General features: G+C 34.4%; 1 protein-coding gene across 1 annotated transcript; it reads left to right on the forward strand.

Annotated features, from left to right (window-relative positions):
• The first annotated feature begins 9,605 nt into the window (after window positions 1-9,605).
• On the forward strand, window positions 9,606-23,518 carry LOC135622041 (uncharacterized). The gene is made up of 3 exons (XM_065123672.1): window positions 9,606-9,759; window positions 21,802-21,896; window positions 22,360-23,518. Exons 1-3 carry the CDS (start codon window positions 9,606-9,608, stop codon window positions 23,371-23,373), a joined length of 1,263 nt encoding a protein of 420 aa, XP_064979744.1. The 3' UTR covers window positions 23,374-23,518.
• Window positions 23,519-24,003: the final 485 nt, after the last annotated feature.

Raw genomic sequence — 24,003 nt, forward strand, 5'->3', positions numbered from 1 at the left:
TTCTTTGCTTTTAGACTCTTTGTGCTTATGTGCTTTAACTAGGGATGAGAGGGGTATTTATAGGCTTCAAGTTGATTCAAACTTGGAGTATAAAACTTTCCCATCTTGGGTTCCCCAAGCACGGGCAGTACTACCACCTGCATTGGGCGGTGCCACCGCCAAGTGTTAGTTGACACTAACACTGTCCTGGGTGGTACCACCACCCAGGTCTGGCGGTACCACCACCTGACACCCTGCTAGGGGCGATACAACTGCCTGGACTGGCGATACCACCGCTTGACATAATCTCGAAGATTGTGCCAAGACGGTGAGACTTCTTGGGGCACTGTTTGGGCTTCTTATTGGGCTCAACACAGTTCTTACATGGGCCTAGCTAGCCCCTAATTGGGTGGGCCCAAATCCAAGCCTAATTACGTGCTAACTACAAATTTCTAAGACTTGCTAAGCAAAATAAGTCCCTATGTCTATTCTTCCGACGAGCTTCCGACGAGCTTCCGGCGAACTTCCTGCGAACTCTTAGACTTCACAATGATCTTCTTGGTGAGTTCCGACGAGCTTCTTTGGCAAGCTCCAAGACTTCTTGGCTGGTTCCTCCAGAACTTCTGACGAACATCCGAACTTCCGACGAACTCTCAACATAATCGCGTCCTTGACTCTGGGACTTCATTTTGCTTCATGCCTTGCTATCGTAGTTAATCCTGCACATGTAAAAACACACTTCAATCTAGACAATTAATACTAAGCATTAATCAAGTTGTTCGACATGTCATTGGTCCCTCAATGCTTCGTCCGATTCTTCGACGCATCGTCCTCTCTTGCGGCCTATTACCCAATTGGCTAGTTGACTCTGCAACTCCGATATCCTTGGCGCAATATCTGCTCTTCTTGGCCCGATGCTTGAATCCACAGCCCGAAGCCTTCTGTCGATACATCGACCGATCCACCGGCCCGACGTCCAATCTTCTAACATGTTCCTCCGGCCTAACATGATTTTTCCTGCTTTAATTGTCTCATCCTGATCGAAGCATCCTGTATCACTCAAAATGTAAATTAAAACATAAACACATATCAATTGGTTTCATCATCAAAATACGAGATTCAACAAGTGAATTACTGCAATGGATAAAAACAATAAATTTCAATGATTTTAGAAAACTTTGTTTGATGAAATTCTATGTTCGACGAAAATCATTAGTTAGACTCAAATAAGTTTGCAAGTGAGTAGAGAAGAGGGGATTAGACAGTTTGCAATGAAGTAAAGTAAATTATAGTAAAGAAAATAAGCAGTAAGGAAAGAACACACCAGAATTTATAATGGTCTGTGACTTACATCCACTTCTGATTCCTCCTCTGTCGAGGTCACCGGCATCCACTAATGGTCTTCCTTCAATAGGCGAAGACCAACCACCTCTTTATAGTGCTTTCTCCTTTTCACGGGTTCAGGAGATAACCCTTACAAGTCTCGTACCTCTTCTTGGATGATTACAAAACTAAAGAAAGAGAGGAGAACTATTGCAATTTTACAACACTTTTACACCCCAACACAAAGATTTTTTCACACTTAGATATCATTTTGTTGCTCTTTCATGTAGAAAAGGGTGGGATATTTATAGGCCCCAAAGACTTCAAAATTGGAGCTAAAATGTGTCTCATCCCGAATTTTAAAGTACTTGCAGTACCACTGCTAGTACTAGGTAGTACCACCACTTGATAGAGCCTCGAATACTGAACTCTAGCGGTACCACCGCCTGACAAAATAGTACCTCCACCTAGTAGTAATAACTATCAATGGTACCATTACTCAGTCTGGGCGGTACCACTGCCCAGACCACTTGAGAGACCACTCCCTAGGCAGTTCCACCACTCTAGTCTAGCGATGCCATCGCTAGACAGGGTCCAGCAACTTGGTTGGGCCTTGAATTTGGCCCAAACCAGTCCAATTACGGGCCTAGTTGGCCCTTAACAGGGTAAATGGGATAACCTTCCAAACCTAACCCTAATTATATGCTAACTACGATTTTTAAAGAATATACTAAACAAAACAAACCCAGTAAGTCTAGGTTTCTTCCGGTGATCTTCTAGTGATCTTCCGGCGGACTTCCGACGATTTCTCGACAATCTTCTAGCGGACTTCCGGCAAGTTTCTGGACTTTACGATGATCTTCTTGGCGAGTTCTAATGAGCTTTTTCTCAATCAATTATGGTAGTATTTTCAACGAACTCTTGAACTCCTAATGAAATCTTGATCTTGACTCTAGCACTTCGTTTTGCTTTATGCCTTGATCGCTATTGTAGTTAATCATGCACACTTTTCTCAACATATAGATTTGATCAAGTAATTTATCAATTAATTTCATCATCAAAATCTGGGATTCAATATAAATTTATGTGGCCTATAAATACTCCACTTTTTCCTGCTTGGTAAGGCATGAAATTGAGTAGAAAGGGGGAAAATATTACTAAGAAAGAAAGGTTGTAATCTCTCTTGAAGTGTAGGGTCACTTTTTCCTAGCATTTATAAGTTTCTCTAAAGGGAGAAGTGAGATCTAAGAAAGAGAGGTTGCAAAGGTTCTCTCCTAAGCCTATCAAAAGGAGAAAGAATTTATAAGGGTAGTTATTAAAAGAAGATTGGTAGTGGAAATCAGTGGCCTCGAGTGAAGAGGAATCGGCAGTGAATGTAGGTCACAACAACCGAACTACTATAAATCTAGTTTGTATTTACTTTAAGCTTTTTATTTTTATTGTAAAATGATTTTCTACTTTTACTATGCTTACAAACATGTTTTCAAATTAACATTTTTCCGATATAGTTTTCATTAAACAAGAATTTTCAAACTATTGTTTCTACAAAAGTACTAATTCACCCCCTCCTCTTAGTGTCGACACGGTCATAACCATTGGATGGAGATCCATTACCCAATCTGGTAGGATCCATTAGGGTCATGTTAACAGGGAGCCTCTATAAATAAGAGAGAACCAAAGGTTCATAGGCTATATCTTCTCTTGGTTGTCGTCTCCTATTACTTTCAACAAGTAATACTAAGTCAAGATCTAATACACCCAATGTGAATTACACATACTCTAATAATTATGAATAATTTGATCTAGAGAGTATAGAGACACTAGAAACATGAGAATGTAAGGAAAGAAGTACTACTACAAAATATGAAACAATATTAATGCTTTGAGTTTCTAAAATATAATGAGCTATTAATATCATCCATATTTTATCTTTAGATGAAATATTGAAATATTTAATATTCACTCACGATTATCTATAGAGGACTGATATCATTCTTATGGAATAATATTATTACCTTTGGGTATACAACCCTAAATTACAAGGATATCGAAAACAATATCATCCTACCCTATCACATAACTATTTAAGATAAATTCTCTTTTAGAATTATCTAAATCTTCTAATTATGTATGTCATTATGAATATTATTTCTTTGATGAATTCAGAACTAATTCCGTGATTTTATAAGTTATTAGTCTAGGTCACTTTAGTAGCTACAAGACTAATACAATAATATAAAACATGGTTTAAAATATCTTATAAATAATAAGACATTTATTATAATTTACATCCCATAAGTCTATCATTCCAAGCCACTTTGGTAGTTACCAATTAGATAAAACTTAGGAAGATAAGTTACAAATAATATTTATCAAATATTTTCAATCTAATTTATGTTGAAATGGTTAAATAATAAAATAACATCCATAATAATTATTGAACATTAATCAGTACAAAAAAAACTCATATAATAACTATAATATGATGAAATATAAATCATACATTCATATGAAAGATAAATATTATTTCATAATTTTAAATATATACATGTGAATAATCAAATAAATATCTTAGAACAATAATTAGATTTTATTTACCACATACAAAATGTAATCAATAAGTCATATAAGAAAACTATAATTTATATATTTTTAAATTTTTACATAAAATATTAAGTTAAATCAATCAATTTTATTTAATTAGGTAAGCCGAGAATTAGGCTAAACATTAACCCAATTAAGCAAGTCAAAAATAAAAATTGATTAAGGTCAAGATAGATCAAAATTTTAATTTTTGTTATATTTGATCATAACTAAATCCAATCAAATCATGAAAATATAATCATGATCAAATTCAATCATAATTAAAATAAATTATATTAATTAATTTTATAATTACCGATATAAATTAGAATTCTCAATTTCATAATGATAAAACTATAATTTTGTTAATAGGATATAAGGTGTAATTATAACATTTATAAAGGGCAAAACTATCAAAATGATTAAAATAGAAATAATAAAAGCCATAAAGGTATAACTATAATTTGATTAAAAAAATCTCAATCTCAAAAGAGGGTAAAACTATAATTTTGCCCATGAGCTATCACTTGTGTGTGGCTACTACCTATATGCGCCTATGCTAGTGCATGACAATCACTATACGATCATCGCATGTGTGTTACTACCTATGCGACTACTGCATGCGCATGGCTATTGCAATACACGATCGTTATCTACATAACTAGCCCAACGCTCAACCTAAGCTATCGCTAGTATGGTTGCCACGATGCATAATCAATCACGGCACACAACTCACCTCCTAGCAACCACTAGAGGTTGATGTTGTTACTGCGATGCGCACGTTGCTCGACATAATCACCTATCACAATTAGTGCAGTTGCAATGCTGCACAACTGCTGCCACCATGTGATCATGGAATATTGCAAAATAAAAAGTAATTCTGATATCACTCGTAAGAAGGCGACAATACATATTAGATAGAAATTTAGATCGATAATATACATGGATCTTTCATACACATGGTAAATTAGAAAATAATATATCTAAGTTATTTAATATCAAGAATTAGACTCTAATATCAATTGTAAGCATAAAATCTATAATATATTATATGTAATACGAAAAAACTTTCATGCGAGGATTCAAATCAAATAATAATACATTGGATTTAGGATGTATGCCTTTCAATGCCATCTAGAGAGAACTTTATCATATTTACATATACATCATTTAGATCCAAAAACCATTCTAATCTACAAGAGAACCAAACTTTCCTTCTCTTTTTCTATCTTTTCACGAGATTACTTAGATTGATATATTAGATACGAGGAAAATGGAAGAGAAATCATAATCTCTATTTCAATCTTATGTTCGCATCTACATACTGTGTAATCATACATAATATCATGTTTAGATTCTTGAAAGTTTTATCTATATATAGAGAAGAGCATAAGATCTAGTTTAAATAAATATAAAAATTTATTTAATCTTATGTTCGCATCTACATACTGTGTAATCTTTTCACAAGATTTCAATCTTATGTTCGCATCTCATACTGTGTAATCATACATAATATCATGTTTAGATTCTTGAAAGTTTTATCTATATATAGAGAAGAGCATAAGATCTAGTTTAAATAAATATAAAAATTTATCATATATTCTAAGAATCTTACCTAATATAAATTAAATAAATAAGACTAACACCTTTTATCTCTCCTTCGCTTAAATCAGCACGTGATGTTCCACGGAGCTGAAGTTGTGAGGAGATGGCGATAGATAGGGGCGTCGCAAACCGTATCGCCTAGTGAGATGACTCCTGGCGTAGAGTGTACGTACCATGTGCATTCATGACATTGAGCATGTGGTGGGTTTCCCCTTCTACGATCCTCTCAGATGAACCACAAACAACAGCGCCCCCCGTCATCTTCTTCGAAGTCGTAAAGGAAGTGGGAATCCGTGGTCAAGTTTCTTCTTCTGCAAATCCAGAGTCAATCTCCTCGTCTCCTGAGGACGAGCAGTAACTCTGAGCGATGGGTGGGACGTGTCTTCCATCGAAACGAAGGGATGGAACCTACAGTAACTAGACCCGTAAGACTCGTCTAAGTTTTGGTGAAAGTACTTCGAGTTCTTCACTTCATGTGACTGTTCTCTCTTCTGTACTGCAACTACACTTTTGTCGCAGAGGCAACATTTACTTGATGATTAACCGAGGCGGTTGGTGTTCGGGACCATGTCGTAGATCCAAGTATCCGATGCAGCGCCACCAACCAGCTTCCACCACCCACTCTTCCACGTTGAAGGTTCGTTCCACCACCTCCTCCTCCTCCATCATCAGGACGCAACATCCAAACTTTGGTGGAAACGAATACCTATTTCACGAGGAAGGAAGGCTGTGGTGTTCCTTCACAATTCTTCCCACGATCTTCCATTGAAGACCTCCTGCGAGGAAGAATCGAGCTCTGCACAACAGCTCCTGCTGGGGAGTTCATGGTACCGAGAATCCGAGTTAATACCTCAGCATGTGGTTCTTGGATCAGTCAAAGATCTTGCGATGGCTCGAGCGACCTCAGCAAATGCAGAACTCAATGATGCATGGGTGTGTCGGATGCTTGAGGAAGAAGGCTGCCACCCTTTCGGAGATCACATAATAACTAGTCTGCTCTTCAGGAGGATGGAATTCCAACCTCACTCCGGAGGAGGAGACAGCTGTTTCTATTTAATGGATTTATTTCTCGAGGGGAGTAAACCCCTCCATATTCCATGCGATGAGACATACATAATATATATATAGTAATTACTTTGTCGAGTCGAAAAAAAAGGAGTACCAGATAGCAGATTAATGGCTTCATATCCTCGCCTTCAATCGTCTTAATGGCGGATTAGGATGGCCATGAAGAAATGGCATCCTATGCCTGTGATTACCTCAGGCGTGCATCGGCTGTCTCACGGTGGGTCCCGAGAGACTCTTCCCTGTGATCACCTCAGGCGTACATCGGCTGTCTCACGGTGGGTCCCGAGAGGCTCTTCCCTGTGATTACCTCAGGCGTACATCGGCTGTCTCACGGTGCGTGTTGCCCGTCTCGGGGCTCGTCGTTGAGGGATGGGGCGCATAAGACGCGATGAATTAGCGGGACAACACCCGACAAGAAGGGCCACTGAGGAGGGGCTCATGCAGGCCCCACGCATGTGGGTCAACATGCACATGAAGCAGCTCAGCTACGGGTTAGAAATGCCAAGTCGTTTTGACTCCCCGCGTCGCCCCCCCGCCACCCCCCTCCCCCACACCAACCCATTCGTTGTTTGGGCTTCTTACGTTCACGTCTTCGAGGCTTTCCCCTTCCCTTCCTTCCTCGGCCATTTGCGTCGCTCCCTCTCCCGCTTCAATGACTATTTAACTTCGTCTACACCGCTTCTCCATCCTCCTTTCGCATCGAACTATGGGCTTCGAGTTCGACGTCTATGAATTGCCAACCCTGGCGCCCATCCGGACCACCGGGAACGACGACCCGCTCAAGTCTACCAGCACCGAAGACGTGGAGTGCATTACGCCCAAGTCAGAAGAGCCCGTACGGGCACTGGTGTGCCCGCCGGCGCCGTGGAAGCCGCGGCCGGCTAAGAGGCGGCTCTCGCCTCCTCCCAGGGGTTACTACCCGGTCCCCAGCGACCTCCTCTCCGTCTTCGTCCCGCTGCCGTGCTCCCCAAGCAAGAAAATTCGAGTAGGTTGATGGAGCTCTCCCACAGATCGTGTAATTCCCTTGTGCCCACGGCCATGAAAACAGCTTCCTTTTTCTCTTCTTTTGTCTGAGAATAATACAATAATTGCTTAGAATTACAGCGATTTGTGTCTTCTGAGACTGCGACGATGGCATATTGTTGCTATATACATTTATGCCTCCGTTTCTTCTCTCTCATATGTTCCCTTCTCTTTTCCTTGGCTTTCAGTGATCTGAAACTGTGCTTTCCTTCTTTCGGTAGATTTGCATAAGGAAGTAAACGTCCTTTTTATCGAGAATTATACCTCTCTTTAGATTAATATTGTATTGTTCTGTTTTTGTGATCATCTTCCACAGAGAGAGATACAAGAGAGAGAGAGAGAGAGAGAGAGTCTACGGAGGAATATAATATTCTTACATGTAATTCTTTTGCAGGGTAAACACATGCTGCCAAAAGTGCTCAAGGTATTACCCATTACCTTCATTAATTAACCAAAAACAGCCGCTCATCAGATGCCTATCAACCCTAATATATTAATGTGCCTACATTCTTTTGAGAAGATGTGAATTCTAAGTTGAATATCTTGTTTTTTATAATGTGTATAATCATTCATTTTCTAGATCTGAGGGATAATGCATTAATGCGTTGCTTAAAGGGTTTGTCATATATGATTGGCATCATGATAATCCAAAGCTACAGCTCAACTCATTACTACTCTTAGCTTTCGTAGTAACATCATTCCACGCTTTTCAGCTTTTGTTTCTCTTTGCCCATAAGATCATGATGAGTCCATGATCAGGTCGGCTCAAGTAGGACCTCCTTAAACTTCTACTTCACTGTCAGCAACATGGAAACATGGAAAATTATTCCTGCCGAGAAATAAAAATAAAAATAAATAAAAGAGTAGAAGAGGACAAAAATCTCTCTGGTAATCTCCAGTGCATACGATTCTCCAACACTTTGATTATATTTACTTGTGGAGCTGATAAGACGGAATCGATTCCTCATGATGAACTGTTTTGGGTGATCTATTCGGCTGTAAATTGTATGTAGCCTCAGATGCCATGACGATGGCAGTGAAGAGGATGGAAACCCATACATAGGAGCTAATTAATCTCACCAAGAACGGTGGACATACGATAATAATTGTGGCAGGAAGAGACTTGTCCTGCAGTGATGGACTTCAATGGGCGGCAACCATGGTGCTCACAGAATAACAAGCTCTCAGTTGTTCCCTTCTACGTAATGGCGATGCTTGTTATGGTGCCAAATGCACCATAATAGACTGCTGGGAAGCTTAATGTGCTGACTTAATTCCAAATGTTACGACGAAATGCCTCGTAACTCGTCAAAAAAAATAGAGCTTTCAGTGCCTTCTCCCTCATTAAATCTGCCAAGGAAAACTGCCTCCCTCCGCTCATTACTTCCTGCCTCTGTATAAAACCTGACCCAAATCTACCAGGCAACGGAAAGAGCTTCTCAGCAAAACTAGCCTTGCACTTGCAGTACGTGGCGGTGGTAAAAACTCACCCGTCCAAGTCCATCTCCTCTTCCCTCACCATCCGAAAGAAGAAGACGAGGAGGAAGGTATCAGCGGCAAGGAAGGAAGCAGCAGCTGCAGCAGTAAGAAACTAGTTGGCACAAGGAAGAAGCTCAAGCTCACCGAGCACAAGTAACGCTGCTTGAGGACAGCTTCAGAGAGCACAACACCCATGTGCTGCGGTCTTCGTGTTTAGTTAACCACGTTTGAAACTGTATGTGGATTCAGTTTGCAGACCGAGAAGCAAGATCTGGCCGGCCGGCTAAATATACTGCCACGGCAAGTGGAACTCTGGTCCCAGAACTCGATGATCTTCGAGAGGTTATTGCTTGTGAGATGGATATCCGTTGCATCCGTGACTACTCTGCATGGATGCAGGACGAAGTTGAAGCAGATCGAGGTGGAGTATTGAGTGCCTCAAGCGGTGTTGTGAGAGCCTACGAGTGATGAGAACCAGAGGCTAAAGGTGTGCGAAACCGGGAGGGCCGCTCTACGTGCAGCTTCTGAAGGCAGCAACGCTGACCATGTGCCCTTTCTGCGAGCGGATGGTGGCGGCCACCGGCGGCGGCGGTGCCAGGAAGAGCAAGAGTGGCGCCTCGGACGGCATGAGTGGCCGCCGGTTGGCGCCTGCGAACACTCCGCTGATCCGTCTGCAGAACTATGTCATTCGATTGCTGAGTAATTTGGGTTAGGAGGTAGATAGATGAATGAGGTGACGGCTTGATCCATGATTCCTCCTTTGAGCATCGAAACGGGCGTAGTCAGCACTGCCACGATCACATGGATGGATAGCATATAGCGAGCAATATGTTACATTATGCTACATTATGTTTATGCTACCATCCATGTGAAACAAAGAGATTCCAATACCTATCAAAAGAGAATCAAAGTTTCTGCTACATTATGTTTATGTATATATTATCCTATTCTATGATTTATCAGATTATCCTATACCATATTATATTAGGTTGTGTCACATGAAACTAGCATCCTATGACAACAAGCATTCATTAGAAAGAAAAATCAAAATCATAAACATAATATCATACTACAAATGTAATTTTGGTGGCTTAAGGCACAGTAAGAAAGAGTAGAAGACGGTAGGTATATTAATAGAACTTATTTATAGGAACATAAGGAAGATAAGTATAAGCTTTTTCTAAAAAATAAAACGACCAAGTTGTATGATATTTCATTCACTCACCTGCTTATCCATTTTGAATTATTGAGAGTGGATGAAGTAATGTCAATCTTTGATATATTTAGTGCACCTGTGAAAGATAAGATTTTTTATCACTGTAATAATAGACTTATTGCCACATTATATTTTAATTTGTCCACCTTGTTTTTCTTAAAAAATCTACTAAAATTTTTTAGATCCAAATTGTTTGTCATGTTATGCTTGTAGTCACTATATATTATGTCTCAGAATTTGAGAGAGTAACACTTTTTTTTTTTATCATCCATGAAATTATCCCTAAGCCAAGTCTGCATATAAACCTTTTATTTTTTTTAATCATATGTACAACCAATCCGATTATTATCTGTATAAGAATATAACTTCAATTTTTTACCTACTGATAACGAACATCATATCTAATAACTCTTTAGTTGCTCTAAAATAATACTTACAAGAGTTGTACCAACAAACTAGCTATAAACATAATATCAAACCTTTAATATGTGAGATAAATTATTCAATTAAACTTCTATGCTGCTTGCAACATCTTTTTTTTTAGTTCCATCATCTAACATTAGCTTATTATTTATATTCATTAGAGTACATATTGACTTATAGTTGTCATATAAAATATCTTAACAAATCTCTAACGTATTTTTCTTAGCATAAAAATAATTCATTTGCATCTTGAACAATTTTCTTTCCCATAAAATAGTATAAAATCCATAAATCAATCATTTTGAATTCTAATATCATTTTTTCTTATATTCATCAAGCATACTTATCAAATTTTGAATATAAATCATATCATTATACAAAAAGAGAATAAAATTTTTCATTCTTTGAACTTTTATATATAAAGTTGTTTCACTTTAACTTTATTGAAATTTATGTTACGAAAGTAGTTATCCATTCTATTGTACTATGCCCTTGATACAATTTCTCTAACTTGTAGACTTTATTTTCATACATTTTAATTTTAAATTTTTTAAGTTACTTAACTCAAACCTCCTATTGTAATTTTTTATTTAAAAACTTATTAATATCAAATTTATAAACCTATTATTTTTTTGGAATTGTCGAACACTGTTCTAATTGTATCAGTTCTTAGAACTAGAGAAAAGTTTCTGAAAAATCAAAACATATAATTTGATAATACTCTCTGGCAACTAAATGGGCTTTTATGTTTTTGTAGTGAATCATTCACGTTAAATCTTTACGTGTAGATCTACTTAAGTCCAACTATTTATTTTAATAGAAGGTAAATTTATCAGCTTTAAAGTTTGTTTTTTTTCAATAGTTTGTGGTTTGTCATTTATTGTTTACACTAATTTTTATTTTGGAGTTGTAGCTTCAAAACAAGTAGGTTTAAAAGCAAAACATGTAAGATCATTATATTGATATATTTTTATAAGACTATAAAATTTTCTTAGTGATATTTCAGAATCACTTGTATGGATATCGGAATCAATTAAATTACGAGGAGATTTAGATGGGATATTCACAATAGAAAATGTATCATGTGCTTTATTAACCTTTTCTTCTCCTATGACTATAGGAATTTCAACTATATTAAAATTTCAAATATTTTTTCATTGAAAATAATACCATAACTTATAATTAATCTTTTTAGTTATAGGATCATGAAGTCTAAAAGTTTTTATTCACTATTTTACCTCATAAAGATGCATAAAATGCTTTTGTTTGAAGGAACAAAAGCTTTTACTATTTTTTTTTTTTAAGGAACATGAGAGCAAGTAACACAATTAAATAACTTAAAGTGATTCACATCAGGCTTTCTATCAAACCATGCTTGAGAGAATATTTTATCTTAAACTATCTTGGTGGGAAAGTGGCTTAGCAAATACATTAGTATGCTGATGGCTTTTGCCAAAAAACTCTTTTAATACTATTTTCTTTTTAAGCATACTCTTTTAGTACTATTTTCTCAATCATAACTCGATTAGTTTCACTTTACTATTCTATTTTGTTGGGACGTATAGTTTGTAGTCAATTCACTATGAATGTCTACAATCTTACAAAGATTAACAAGATATTTGGAAGTGAATTTACCCCTTCTATCAGTACCTAGGGTTTTAATAAAATAATCACCTTACTTTTCTACATAAGTTATAAAAATTTTGAAAATAGAAAAGACTTTAGCCTTTTTTTATAAAATAATCACCTTCCAGGAATGACTATGCTATTTTCTAAAAACACAATATTCATAAATATTATCTTTGTTTTAAAATTTTGATTTACTAACTATTATATTTTCTAATGTAATAGTTCTAGTCCATCATAATATATATTGTGTCATAGTGACGATTTATCAATAATTGTAATAGAAAGTGCATGTAAGAAAAATCAAAATACAATAAAGAAAATATCTTATTTTTCATCATTCTCATAAACTTTTTTTAATCATTACTCAAATATTTTCATCATAAAAAAGTATAATAATATTTTCTCATCAAACACTCTACACTAATAGGATTTTATTTTAATCTATAAATAAATATCGAATCATTAATAAATTTCTTATTAAATTTTATGTTCATGGCAAATGTTTCTTTTCCTTTTACCATATACACTATAATCTGATTGAATAAATCTTTAAAATAAATTTTTATCACTTGTCATATGATTATTGCATCCACTATCTAACAATCAAACAAATATATAATATTCATCATTATATGTCATTTTTTTTTCCAATTTTTCACTATTATTTTCTTCATGATAATTTGTTTGATTTTTATTACCACAATCTTTATAATATGCTCATATTTTTTTCACAATAAGAGCAAATTTAAAGAAACATTTAAATTTTTATTTTTTACCAATAGTCTTTTTCAATATATCTAACTTTCTTATAATGAAAAACATTTATGGGTTTATTTATTGCCTTGGTTGAAGTTACTCTGCCTCTCATTTAATAGACTTTATCCCCTACATTGAGTGTCAAAACATCTATAACCTCTGTCATTATTGTAATACCCATAATATTATTTTATAACATATATAATTAAGATTACTATAGAGGGGTATTTTTAAAAATTTAGGGTTATAGGGTATTTAGTGTGTAACCTATATTATTTTCTTAGAAGGGCGTATTTCTTTTATTCATGAGAAGATGCAGAGGCCAACACTTTGATTCATGAGAAGATGCATAGGCTAACACTCACTAGGAAATCAAGATCGAGTAGGTAAATACTACAATCTTATGATTTCTTCATCAAAATTTTTAAGTTATCAGAAGAAAGAATCTTATATCTATACATCTTATGATTTGATTCAATAAAAATATTGATCGAGTAGAAATCTTGATCTTATGATGAGAAAAAAACAAGATAATTGTGTCATAAAATGTATTGGTCGACTTGTTGTGGCATATGGTGTGTGTCGTGGGTGAGGGAAGTGACGTGCCTGTGTGGAAATTTGACAAAGGCGTGCATGTGTGGAAAACTAGAGGAAATAATAATAATAATAATAATAATAATAATAATAATAATAATAATAATAATAATAATAATAATAAAATAATAATAATAATAATCTAAAAAGGTATGTGATCTTAAGAATCTCATTTTTTATATTAAAAGAGTTCATTTAAAATTTAAAATATTATATGCATGTATGATTTTGAATTCCTATCATTCCCTACCAATCAGAAAGTAGAAAGGATCATAGATCAATTAATCCTATATCATTGAATATGATATGATCTTAAAATAATAAATAAATTATTATTATTGAGATAAGAAAGAAATTATTATAATTTTTATTGTATTGATTTATATTATTTAAATGATTTAGGAGAAGTAAAAGAGGGCCATGATCACTATATCAATTATAATGATTTAGGAGAAGTATTACTTTATAATACTTGTTTTCAAATTTAATAATATATGCTTGCTAATAATAAATTTATATGATCTACAAATGTTAAACAAATTACTAGTCTTGTTGATATTGTATTTATTTAAAATGATTAAAAAAATATTTTATTATTATATTTTTGAATGTTATATTATTTGACGAATTTGAAATGACGTGTAAAGACTTATGCATTCGATGAATAGTTTAATATATTATTTTAAGTGATATTTAATTATTTAGTTCATTTGATTTTAATTTAAATCCTCCCAATAGGATTATACAATGGTCATAAATTTTAAAGCTACTTTCTTTTAGCCCCAACATAATGATCAATATGTTACATATATCATAAGGTTAAATATGATTCTAGACCTTATCACAAGAATATAAACTTTATTATAACCATTATTACTCTAACTTCTATTTTAATAGAGTTAAGGTTCATTTTAGTCTATATGGTTTTGACCATGAACTTCTTAAGCCCTTATAGTTTACTTGTGTCTAAAATAAACCTTATATTTTAAAAAACATAGCATATAAGTCATTCCTTTTAAATTTGAGTTAATAGATATTATTAGAATCTACTTACGTAGCGTCCTAACTTAGACTCACAATAAATCATAAACTCATAATAATAATTTAATAAAATAAAAAAATAGTTCATCACCAAGTTTAAAATCATAAAATGATACAAAACCAAAATCAAAAGACTCACCACTCAAGAATGCATCCAAGAGATATAAAGTTTAAAAGAGAACAACGAGAGAGTTTATGCCAATATTCTTAATTTCTAAACTCCTTTCTAACCCTAAAATACCAAAGTTAGTACTATAGTATAAAACAATACTTTAGGAAATTACAAAATTAAGTATTTTACAGTTTTAACTTTATCTAGGGAATATGTTCTTCAATTGTCATTTGAGTGGGCTAAGTTAAAGACTATGAGATAATATTATTGGTTGTAGAAAATATCATAGCATCAAAAAGGCCCATATGAGCTGATTGTAGTAAATTAGGTACACCCATATCAACCAAACTATTAGAGGTTAATCAATAGCTTAAGGGAATAGAAAAGAGCTTCCAAATTATTAAGCATGGAGATTGAATCCTCCTATGTTTAAGGCAATGCCAACGAAGAGAATATTACATTTGGGACATTTATATTACATGGGAATGCATATAAGTGGTGGCAAATTGAAAGAACAACACTTGAGAAGGATGTAAATGGGAATGAGATTCTGATCTTTTGCAACAGGTTTAAGGAGTCTTTTACATAAATGTGTTTTGCTACAAGTGTTTAAATGCAAACGGAAGAAAGATTCCTAAGGCTGAAGCAAAATGACGATATGCCATAAGAACAACCAAAGTATGCTCCAAAGTTCGTTGGTACAAATAAGAACAACCAAAGAGAGATATATATATATATATATATATATATATATATATATGGATTAAGAGGACAAATCAAACAGTAAGTGATATCATTTGAATTGAAAACATAAGTAGCTATGGATAACAAGGCTCAAGTTGTGAAAACGGGACCCTAAAAATGTTAAAAGAGAGAATTAAATAATAAATCAGAGAAAGAAAGGACATGTAAAGAAGAGATATAATGCTTCATACTTCCATCAAAATCAAACTTGGAAAAAGAGTGTTTTCAGTCAAATGCAAATACTACGATAAGTTCCATGCAGATAAAGAATGTTGGTGGCTTTTTGGGGTATATTTGCGTTGTAGTCAACAAGGCCATAAAATTGTTGAATGTCCCTAACAGAAGACACAAAATTAAGGGGATAGAAAGGTCCAATCTAAAAGGGCCAACTATCAGAAATCTAAAGCATTAGGGAAACTTCACGCCGTGACACTAGAAAATACTCAGATTTCTAATATTATGTATGGTATCAGATATCATATTGGTATCTTCTTCATTTGCCTCATTCGATTATGGTGCCACTCATTCTTTTGTGTCTATAAAGTTTGCTAAGAAGCATAGTTTGATGTGTGTACCTTTAGATATTGTATTAAGCATTGATACTCTGATCGGTGTAGAAAAAATGATCATGCATGATTATAAATCTTGCATAGTCAATATTGATGGTAGAGAGCTTTCGGTTGATTTAATTAAACTAGAAAAAACAGATTTTAATATTATTATTCTAGGAATGAACTGATTAGCCATGACTCCCTTGATTTTCATAGAAAGATTATGAATTTTCATATCCCAAGTGAGACTGAATTTAGATTTTATGGTTGCTTTACTAATATTATTCCCCTTGTAAAATTTTAGCTATTCAAGCTAAACAACTAATGAAGAAGGAATGCAATGGTTATTTGGTCAAGTGAACTTGGTAGAGATTCTTATAGTTTGTGAATACTCAAAAGGTTTCTATAGAATATCTACTAGGATTGTCACCTGATAGAGAAATAAAATTTACTATTGATATACTACCAAGAATAAGATCGATACCTAAAACTCCTTAAATAGTGTGTGTGTGTGTGTGTGTCTATTGAATTAAAGGAATTGAAAGAACAACTATAAGAATTGCTTGATAAAGGTTTATTAGACCTAGTGTCTCTCCCTGGGTGCTCCTGTTTTGTTTGTAAAGAAGAAGGTTTATTGATTATCAAGATTTAAATAAAATAATAATTTAAAACAGATATCCTTTATTAAGAATTGTTCATTTATTTGATCAATTGTAGTATACATAAGTATTTTCAAAGATTGATCTACCGTTCAATTATCATCATCAACTATTATCAACTAAAAATTAAGACCAAAGATGTACCTAAATTTATTTTTGAATCTAATAAATATAGATATTATGGATTTTTTATTGTACCTTTTGGATTGATTAATGTACCTACAACATTCATGAATCTAATAAATAAGATATTCAACTCATTCTTAGATAAATATATTTTAGTATTCATTGATAATAATTTGGTATATTCAAGAAGTAAAGCAAAACATGAAGAATAATTGATAATTTTTTTACAAATTCTAAGGGATAACAAGTTATATACAAAATTGAAGAAATACAAAAAATTCAGTTGTTCCAATAGAAAGTGAAAAATTGTTATAGAATGGAACAGACCAACTAATGTATATGATATTCATAGTTTCTTGGGATTTGTTGGCTATTAAAAAAAATTTATAGAAGGATTTTCTAGCATTATAACTTTAACTCGTTTGACACATAAAAGGAATTAAGTTCAAATGATTATATGATTGTCAAGAAAGCTTCCAAGAAATTAAAAATAATAATAAAAAGACTAATAACTTGTCCTATTCTTACTATACCTTTTAAGTGGTGGAGGTTTTTACTATACATAATGATGAGAAATGAAATATGTTCTGGTGTTACAGGGTAAAGTGGTAGCTTATGACTCCAAACAACTAAAATCACAGACCAAGAATTATATCTTGAATTTGAAAACACTAGTTTATGCTTTGGAAATATACAACATGTGAAATATTTACTGATTATAAAAGTTTAAAGTATATTTTTACTCAGAAAGAACTAAATTTGAGATAAAAAAAGAATCAAAATATTATTTATCTTACTATAAACTATCACATATTAAGGCAAATGGAAGGGTACAAGTAATCTTACAATTATGATCACCACTCAAATGTGTGTTCTAATATATTTAAACAAATTGAGAATCTAAATACAATGGCATCTGTTATTAATCTTATTATTTAGCCTACCTTCATCGAGAGAATTAAATGTGTTGAAAAAAATTCATAATGTTGAGGTTGAGGTTGGATCTCAATCGAAATTTAAAATTCATAAAAATGACTCTTTGAGATTTAGTAATAGAATTTATATGTCGAATAATCCAAACTTAAAAAAGAAAATAATGAGAAAAGCTTATTACACAGATTATAAAGCGCACCAAGTGGAACTAAGATGTATAGAGATATAAAAAAAAATTAGTAAAAAATATTTAAAAAATATAATTTTTTTTTGTTATATCTTATTTATCAATAAGTAAATTTCAGCATAAGAAGTCACCTAAAAAAAATACAACCTTTGCCTATACCTCAATAGAAACGACACAATATATCTATGGTTTTTATTATAGGATTGTCAAAGACTCACCATAGAATAATACTATTTGGATTATTATGGATTGGCTTATCAAAGCAGCTCATCTTATTGACATCAAGATTGATCCAAAAGTTAACCACGTTATATATTGAGAAACTTATTAGATTGCATGGTGTACTGATTGTTTCATATAGAGATTCAAGATTTATTTCACACTTTTGGAAGAGACTTCATAAGCCTCCAAGGATTAATCTGAATTTTAGTATAGGCTTTCATCCACAAACAAATGATTAGTCAGAAAGAGTTATACAGATCCTTGAGGACAAGCTTAGAGCTTGTGTTATTGATTTGAGGATTTTTGGATGAAATATTATCATTGGTGAAGTTTGCTTATAACAATCGGTAGCAAAAAAGTAATAAAATTGGAGCATTGTATGGAAGAAAAAAAATATATATCTCTTATACGTTGGGATGATATTAGTAATAGGAAGCACTTGAGACCTAACATAATTGAAGAAACTATTGAGAAGATCAAAATGATTAGAGAATATATTCTTGTAGTGCAGAACAGACAAACGAGTTATATTGATAATAGAATATGTTATTTGAAATTTAATGTTGAAGATCATATTTTTGTAGAAGTTTTCGGTGTTATGAGATTTGGATTACATGGTAAACTAAGTCCTAAATTTATAGGACCATTTGAGATTTTAGAAAGGATCGGACAAGTAGCTTATAAACTTATATTACCATTTTGGAGTTCATGATGTGTTTTATATGTTAAGTTGAAGAAATATATAAATGATCTAGATAGTGTAATCGAGCTTGAACCGATTCAGTACAAAAAAAACGTTATACGAAGAGTAAACTATTGCATCGCTGATACATCGGAGCAAATTTTAAAATGAAGAACTATAATAATAGAGTAATCGTAGCAAATTGAGAGCTCGATTAGGTTATGAAGACCAACTACCATCAATTATTTTTTGATTTAGGTACATCAAGTTTAGAGTATAAAACTTTTGTTTAAGATTACTATAGAGGGTCATATTTGGATATTCAAAAAATTAGGATATTTAGTATGTAATCTCTATTATTTTCTCAAAATGACATCTTTGTTTTATACGTGAGGAGAGGCGATCTCCTAGAGAGATTTTACCCGTAGGGCTAACACTCAATAGGATTATAATTTTTTTATCAAATTTTTTATATTATAAGAAGAAAGAATCTTATATCTATGCATCATATGATTTGATCTCACAGAAATCTTATATCTGCGTGAGTGAAAAATTTGGCAGAGGTGTGCATGTGGGAAACTCGGTAAAGAGGAAGAGAAAAGGTGAATTTGGCAATGAGGATGAAAAGAGTAAGTAAAAGAAAAAAAGGGGTATGTGACGTTAAGGATCTCATTTTTTATATTGAAAGAGTTTCTGTTTAAAATTTGAATGATTATAAGCATATATTGTTTTGAATTCCAACCATTCTCTACCAATCAAAAAGTAGACGGACCATAGATCAATTGATCTTAAATCATTGAATGTTATATGATCTTCAAAAATAAATAAGTTATTATCATTATCGAGGTAAGAAAGAAAGGATTATGATTTTTCACTGTATTAATTTATGTTATTTGAAGGAATTAGGAGAAGAAGAAGAAGAAGAAGGGTCTCGATCATTACATCAGTTATAATAGTCTATGATGATCATTGTATCAATTATAGTAGTCTACGATCGATCAACTTAAGTATCCAATGATTCTGTCTTACTTATTTTTAAATTTAATAATATATGTGTTTGCTAATAATAAAGTTATATGATTTACAAATGTTAAATGAATTACTAACTTTTAAAAATAAGCTTATTGATATTATATTTTAAAATAATTAAAAATTATTTGATTATTATATTTTTTAATGTTATAATTATTTGATATATTTGAAATGATATGTAAAGATTTATGCATTGGAAGGATAGGTCAATATGTAATTTTACGTTATATTCAATTATTCAATTAGTTTGGTTATAATTAAGATCTTATCAATGGATATATTACTCATAAGTTGAACTAACTAGTTTTTTTTGGGTCCTTACATAGGGATAAATATGTTACTTATATCATGTAGTTAAACATGATTTTGAGTCTTATAAAAGGGACAATTATGATATGTGTCTTAGCTATATTAATGATTATCTATAAATTTAGATGTGAACTCTTAGTTATATTTATATTAATTCATGATTAGTTAATGGTAATCTTTGCATTAAGATGATTTTTATTCATTTATGTTTTTATTATGGAAATATGTTCAATGATTATATTTGAAACTTATATTATGTGCTTGTTATGCTAAAATTTATGATTTGGAAAGTATACAAAGTTATGTTTGCTCTTTATATAAGCATAAAAAAGGTTTAGCAATATATATGTTTTTTTTTTTTAAATGCAAGTATGGATGCATAAAGTATGTATAAGTTTAACAATATATTATTTTATATTTGTACTTTCAGTATATGAATTGTGGTACTTATTGAGCTGCCATTGCTTATGTTGTTAAGGTTCGATTAGATTTGATTTCACCTTGGGAAAAAAGTAAAAATACATATAATAGTGATCCCATTAATTCATCAACAAACAAAGGTGCTTTTCTTGTATATTTATATTATTCTATAATAGTAACAATTATATCTAACTTTGAAGATAAATTTTTTATTTCTTTTCATCATGGTTTAATCTTTTAAGTTTTTATTGTAAAATCTAATTTGATTTACAATAGAAGACATTTTTGAGGAAAAATCAGTAATAGACTCAAAATTTTTTATCATAAGAATTTAAAACTCATGTCAAAGATTTGAAGCCTTGAAATTTTGAACTTGTGTGTATCTCCACACATAGTTTTTAGAACTTTTTAAATTCTTATTAATGTTGATTCTGACATGATTCGATAAAATATAGACTTATCTATTGTTTACTATAACATATAGAGGGATGTTACATTTTTCTACATGTCTTTATTCATTTATTCTTTTTGATCTTCAATGATATTGAGATTCTGTAAATCATATTTAACAAAACTACTTTTTTTTATCAGATTTCATAATTTTTAAAATAAATAAAATTATATTATTTTAACAATATAAAATTGATAGCTATCATATTTGAAGATGCGAAGAAGTTAATTAAAAATACTTACTCAATACCAATCTTTTTTATTTTTTAATCAATGACTTTGCTTTGAACTGATACTATAAAACACTTAGTTGTTTTAATTCCTGCACAGCTTTTTGACGAAAGAAAGAGGAGAAGACCATCGATAAAATATATATATTAAGGTGGAATACTTTGGACTCATCAAAAAGATAAATCGACCACAACCACGTTCATGACATCTCTTTGAACGGTTCAAAATGGAGCAACAGTTTTGACTTTTGTCTTATCAACTTGCGTACAAGAGAAATGCAATAAATTGGAATCTTTTTCTCCTCATCTTAATTTACATTAAAAGCTGTTGTCTACATTTCATAAGCCAAAGTGATCCCCCAAGCTCGAGAGGATTGGCCACGAAAGCACTCTTCCGTGATGTCTTCACTCTCCTGTTCTCTCAGCTTCCTCTGTCAACGCTGAGGTCTGCAGACTCTGCACGAGTCTCCATGTCTTCTTGTCTCATATGCCGGTCCTCGATGAATCTCGACAGCAAATGGTGACTTGTACCGTATGGTGGTGGTGCTTCGAGGAATGAGTTCACGTTTGTGCAGGTCCAGCTATCAAGATGAAGCTCATTTCCAGGGATTCTACTTCCTTTGTTTGACCTGGTCAATTATCTACAACGTACTAATATTAACGATGCCAATCAGACAGACTCCCCAAGAATGATCTGTCCTCGTCTCTTCTTCTGCTTGTTCGCGTTCAGAATGGGCTGAAAACAAGAGAAGGCAGCCATCGTCTTCAATGCCTCTCTCTTATCTCTTCTGCCCAAGGGTATCTATCATGAGATCAACGTCGTGACTTGTAATGAATTAGGTATTGAACTATCACAATGTTCATGCCTTGGTTTCAAAGCTCTCGATTTCCTGCACCTTCTTCGCTTCGATTCCATGCCTTGTTTCATTGTGATTGCTCAAACTACTAGTCTTTTCTGCGATTTGCATGTTGGTATTTTGCAGTGGCTAATGGCTACAGCTAAGGTCGAAGGAGTGCAACAGAAGAAGAGAATTTTGAGTGCCCAACCTAAGAACAACAATGCCAACGGGAGAGACACCATCAAAGTTTACTACCAAAGGTTTTTGCTTCCTACGATCCCTGAGAAACCCACACCGAACTATCTTAAGCCAACCATTAGCTCGTGCCATGGCACCAGCTCCCAACAGCCCAAGATATCTTCATCAGCAGCTGGTGCTGCTGCAAAACGTGGAAGCCAAATGAACGTGTCTCACTCACCGTCTTCCCTACCTGAACGACCTCCCACAGCAAACCGCCCAAAGGAGAGAGCAGCGAGAAGTGGGCCGTCAACGATGGCAAACATGGCTCGAAAACGAAGCTTGGCGAAAGCTTCGAAAACTCCGGCAGGCGGGAAGGCTGTTCCGCTCGTGAAGACCGCCAGAATCCTTCCAAAAGTCATGTCTTCCACCGCCGCTGCAGTCAAACCCGAAGAAGAGAAGTTGATGGACGTCGTCAGAGGCAATGAGGCACGAAACCTGGCAAAGAACGTCGAATGTGAGCAGTATTCGAGGAGCTCAGAGTCCAAAGCCAAGAATGTAGATGAGCAGATGCCGGGAAGCCAAAGGGATGAGGCGGAAGGAAGAGGAAGCAAGAGAAAAGGCGATGGAGTAGACAAGGCAGAGCAAGAGACCATGGAGTCGAAGAGGCAGGCGGCGGTGAGCTGGAGGAAGGAGACGGCACCGGCTCACAACGCTGTCATAGAGGAGGAGACAGCCGACAAGCTGGCGGCGAGGGGGAGCAAAGTGAAAGCGCTTGCCGGGGCGTTCGAGACCGTCGTCTCGTTACAGAAGCCGGAGGGCAGATGGAGTCAGCAAGAGTCGGTGACGGCGGCGGATAGTAGCAGCAGCGGCAGCGGTAGCGGAGCTGCTCGGCCCGGCGGGGATCAGATAGAGGAGGCAGCACGCAACGAAGATGTGCCGGAGGAGGTGAAGAAGAAAGGTGAAGGGGCTACAGCATGACAAAAGCGTTGACAAGGTGATTCAAGAGAGGATAATGAGTGGAGATGGTAATAACGAACTGTCCAAGTGTCCAACCCATCGCTCCTCCTTACGAATGAATCTAAAAGAGCACATTCGTCCCAGGCATTGCGTTTAGCGAGGAGCGTGCACGTGTACGGCCTGACGCGCCCGGTAGAAGGAACGCGTCGTCGCGGGACCCACACTCACGCGGGACGCTCCGCGTGCTTTCCGCATGTGCCCAAAAACGGAGACCCCGAGGCCGTGGAAACGACGCATCATAGAATTGGAATTGGAATTGGAATTGGAATCGAACACGTACTTGGTTTTGGATAGCCGTCGGTCGATCGGTCGTTAATACCTCACTTTCTTGCCGATACAACCAGTAGTGACGTGTGTAGGTAGAAAGTCACGGTAATGTTACAGTCTCCAAACGCTACTTTGTGCAAACCTAACAATGGAAGGTTCCGAGCATCCTACGGTCATGCTTTTTCTTCCTTCACGATGGCTGGACAAGATTAGGGGAGAAGATATAATATACGTACATGGCATGAGGTTTAAAACGGTGAAGACGTGGACGGGATCGGAGGTGGGGTCCTCGGCCGACCGAACGCATGGATGAATTTGACGGCA

This window comes from Musa acuminata, chromosome BXJ2-9 (genome assembly GCF_036884655.1).
Source record: "Musa acuminata AAA Group cultivar baxijiao chromosome BXJ2-9, Cavendish_Baxijiao_AAA, whole genome shotgun sequence".
Classification (NCBI taxonomy): Eukaryota; Viridiplantae; Streptophyta; class Magnoliopsida; order Zingiberales; family Musaceae; genus Musa; species Musa acuminata.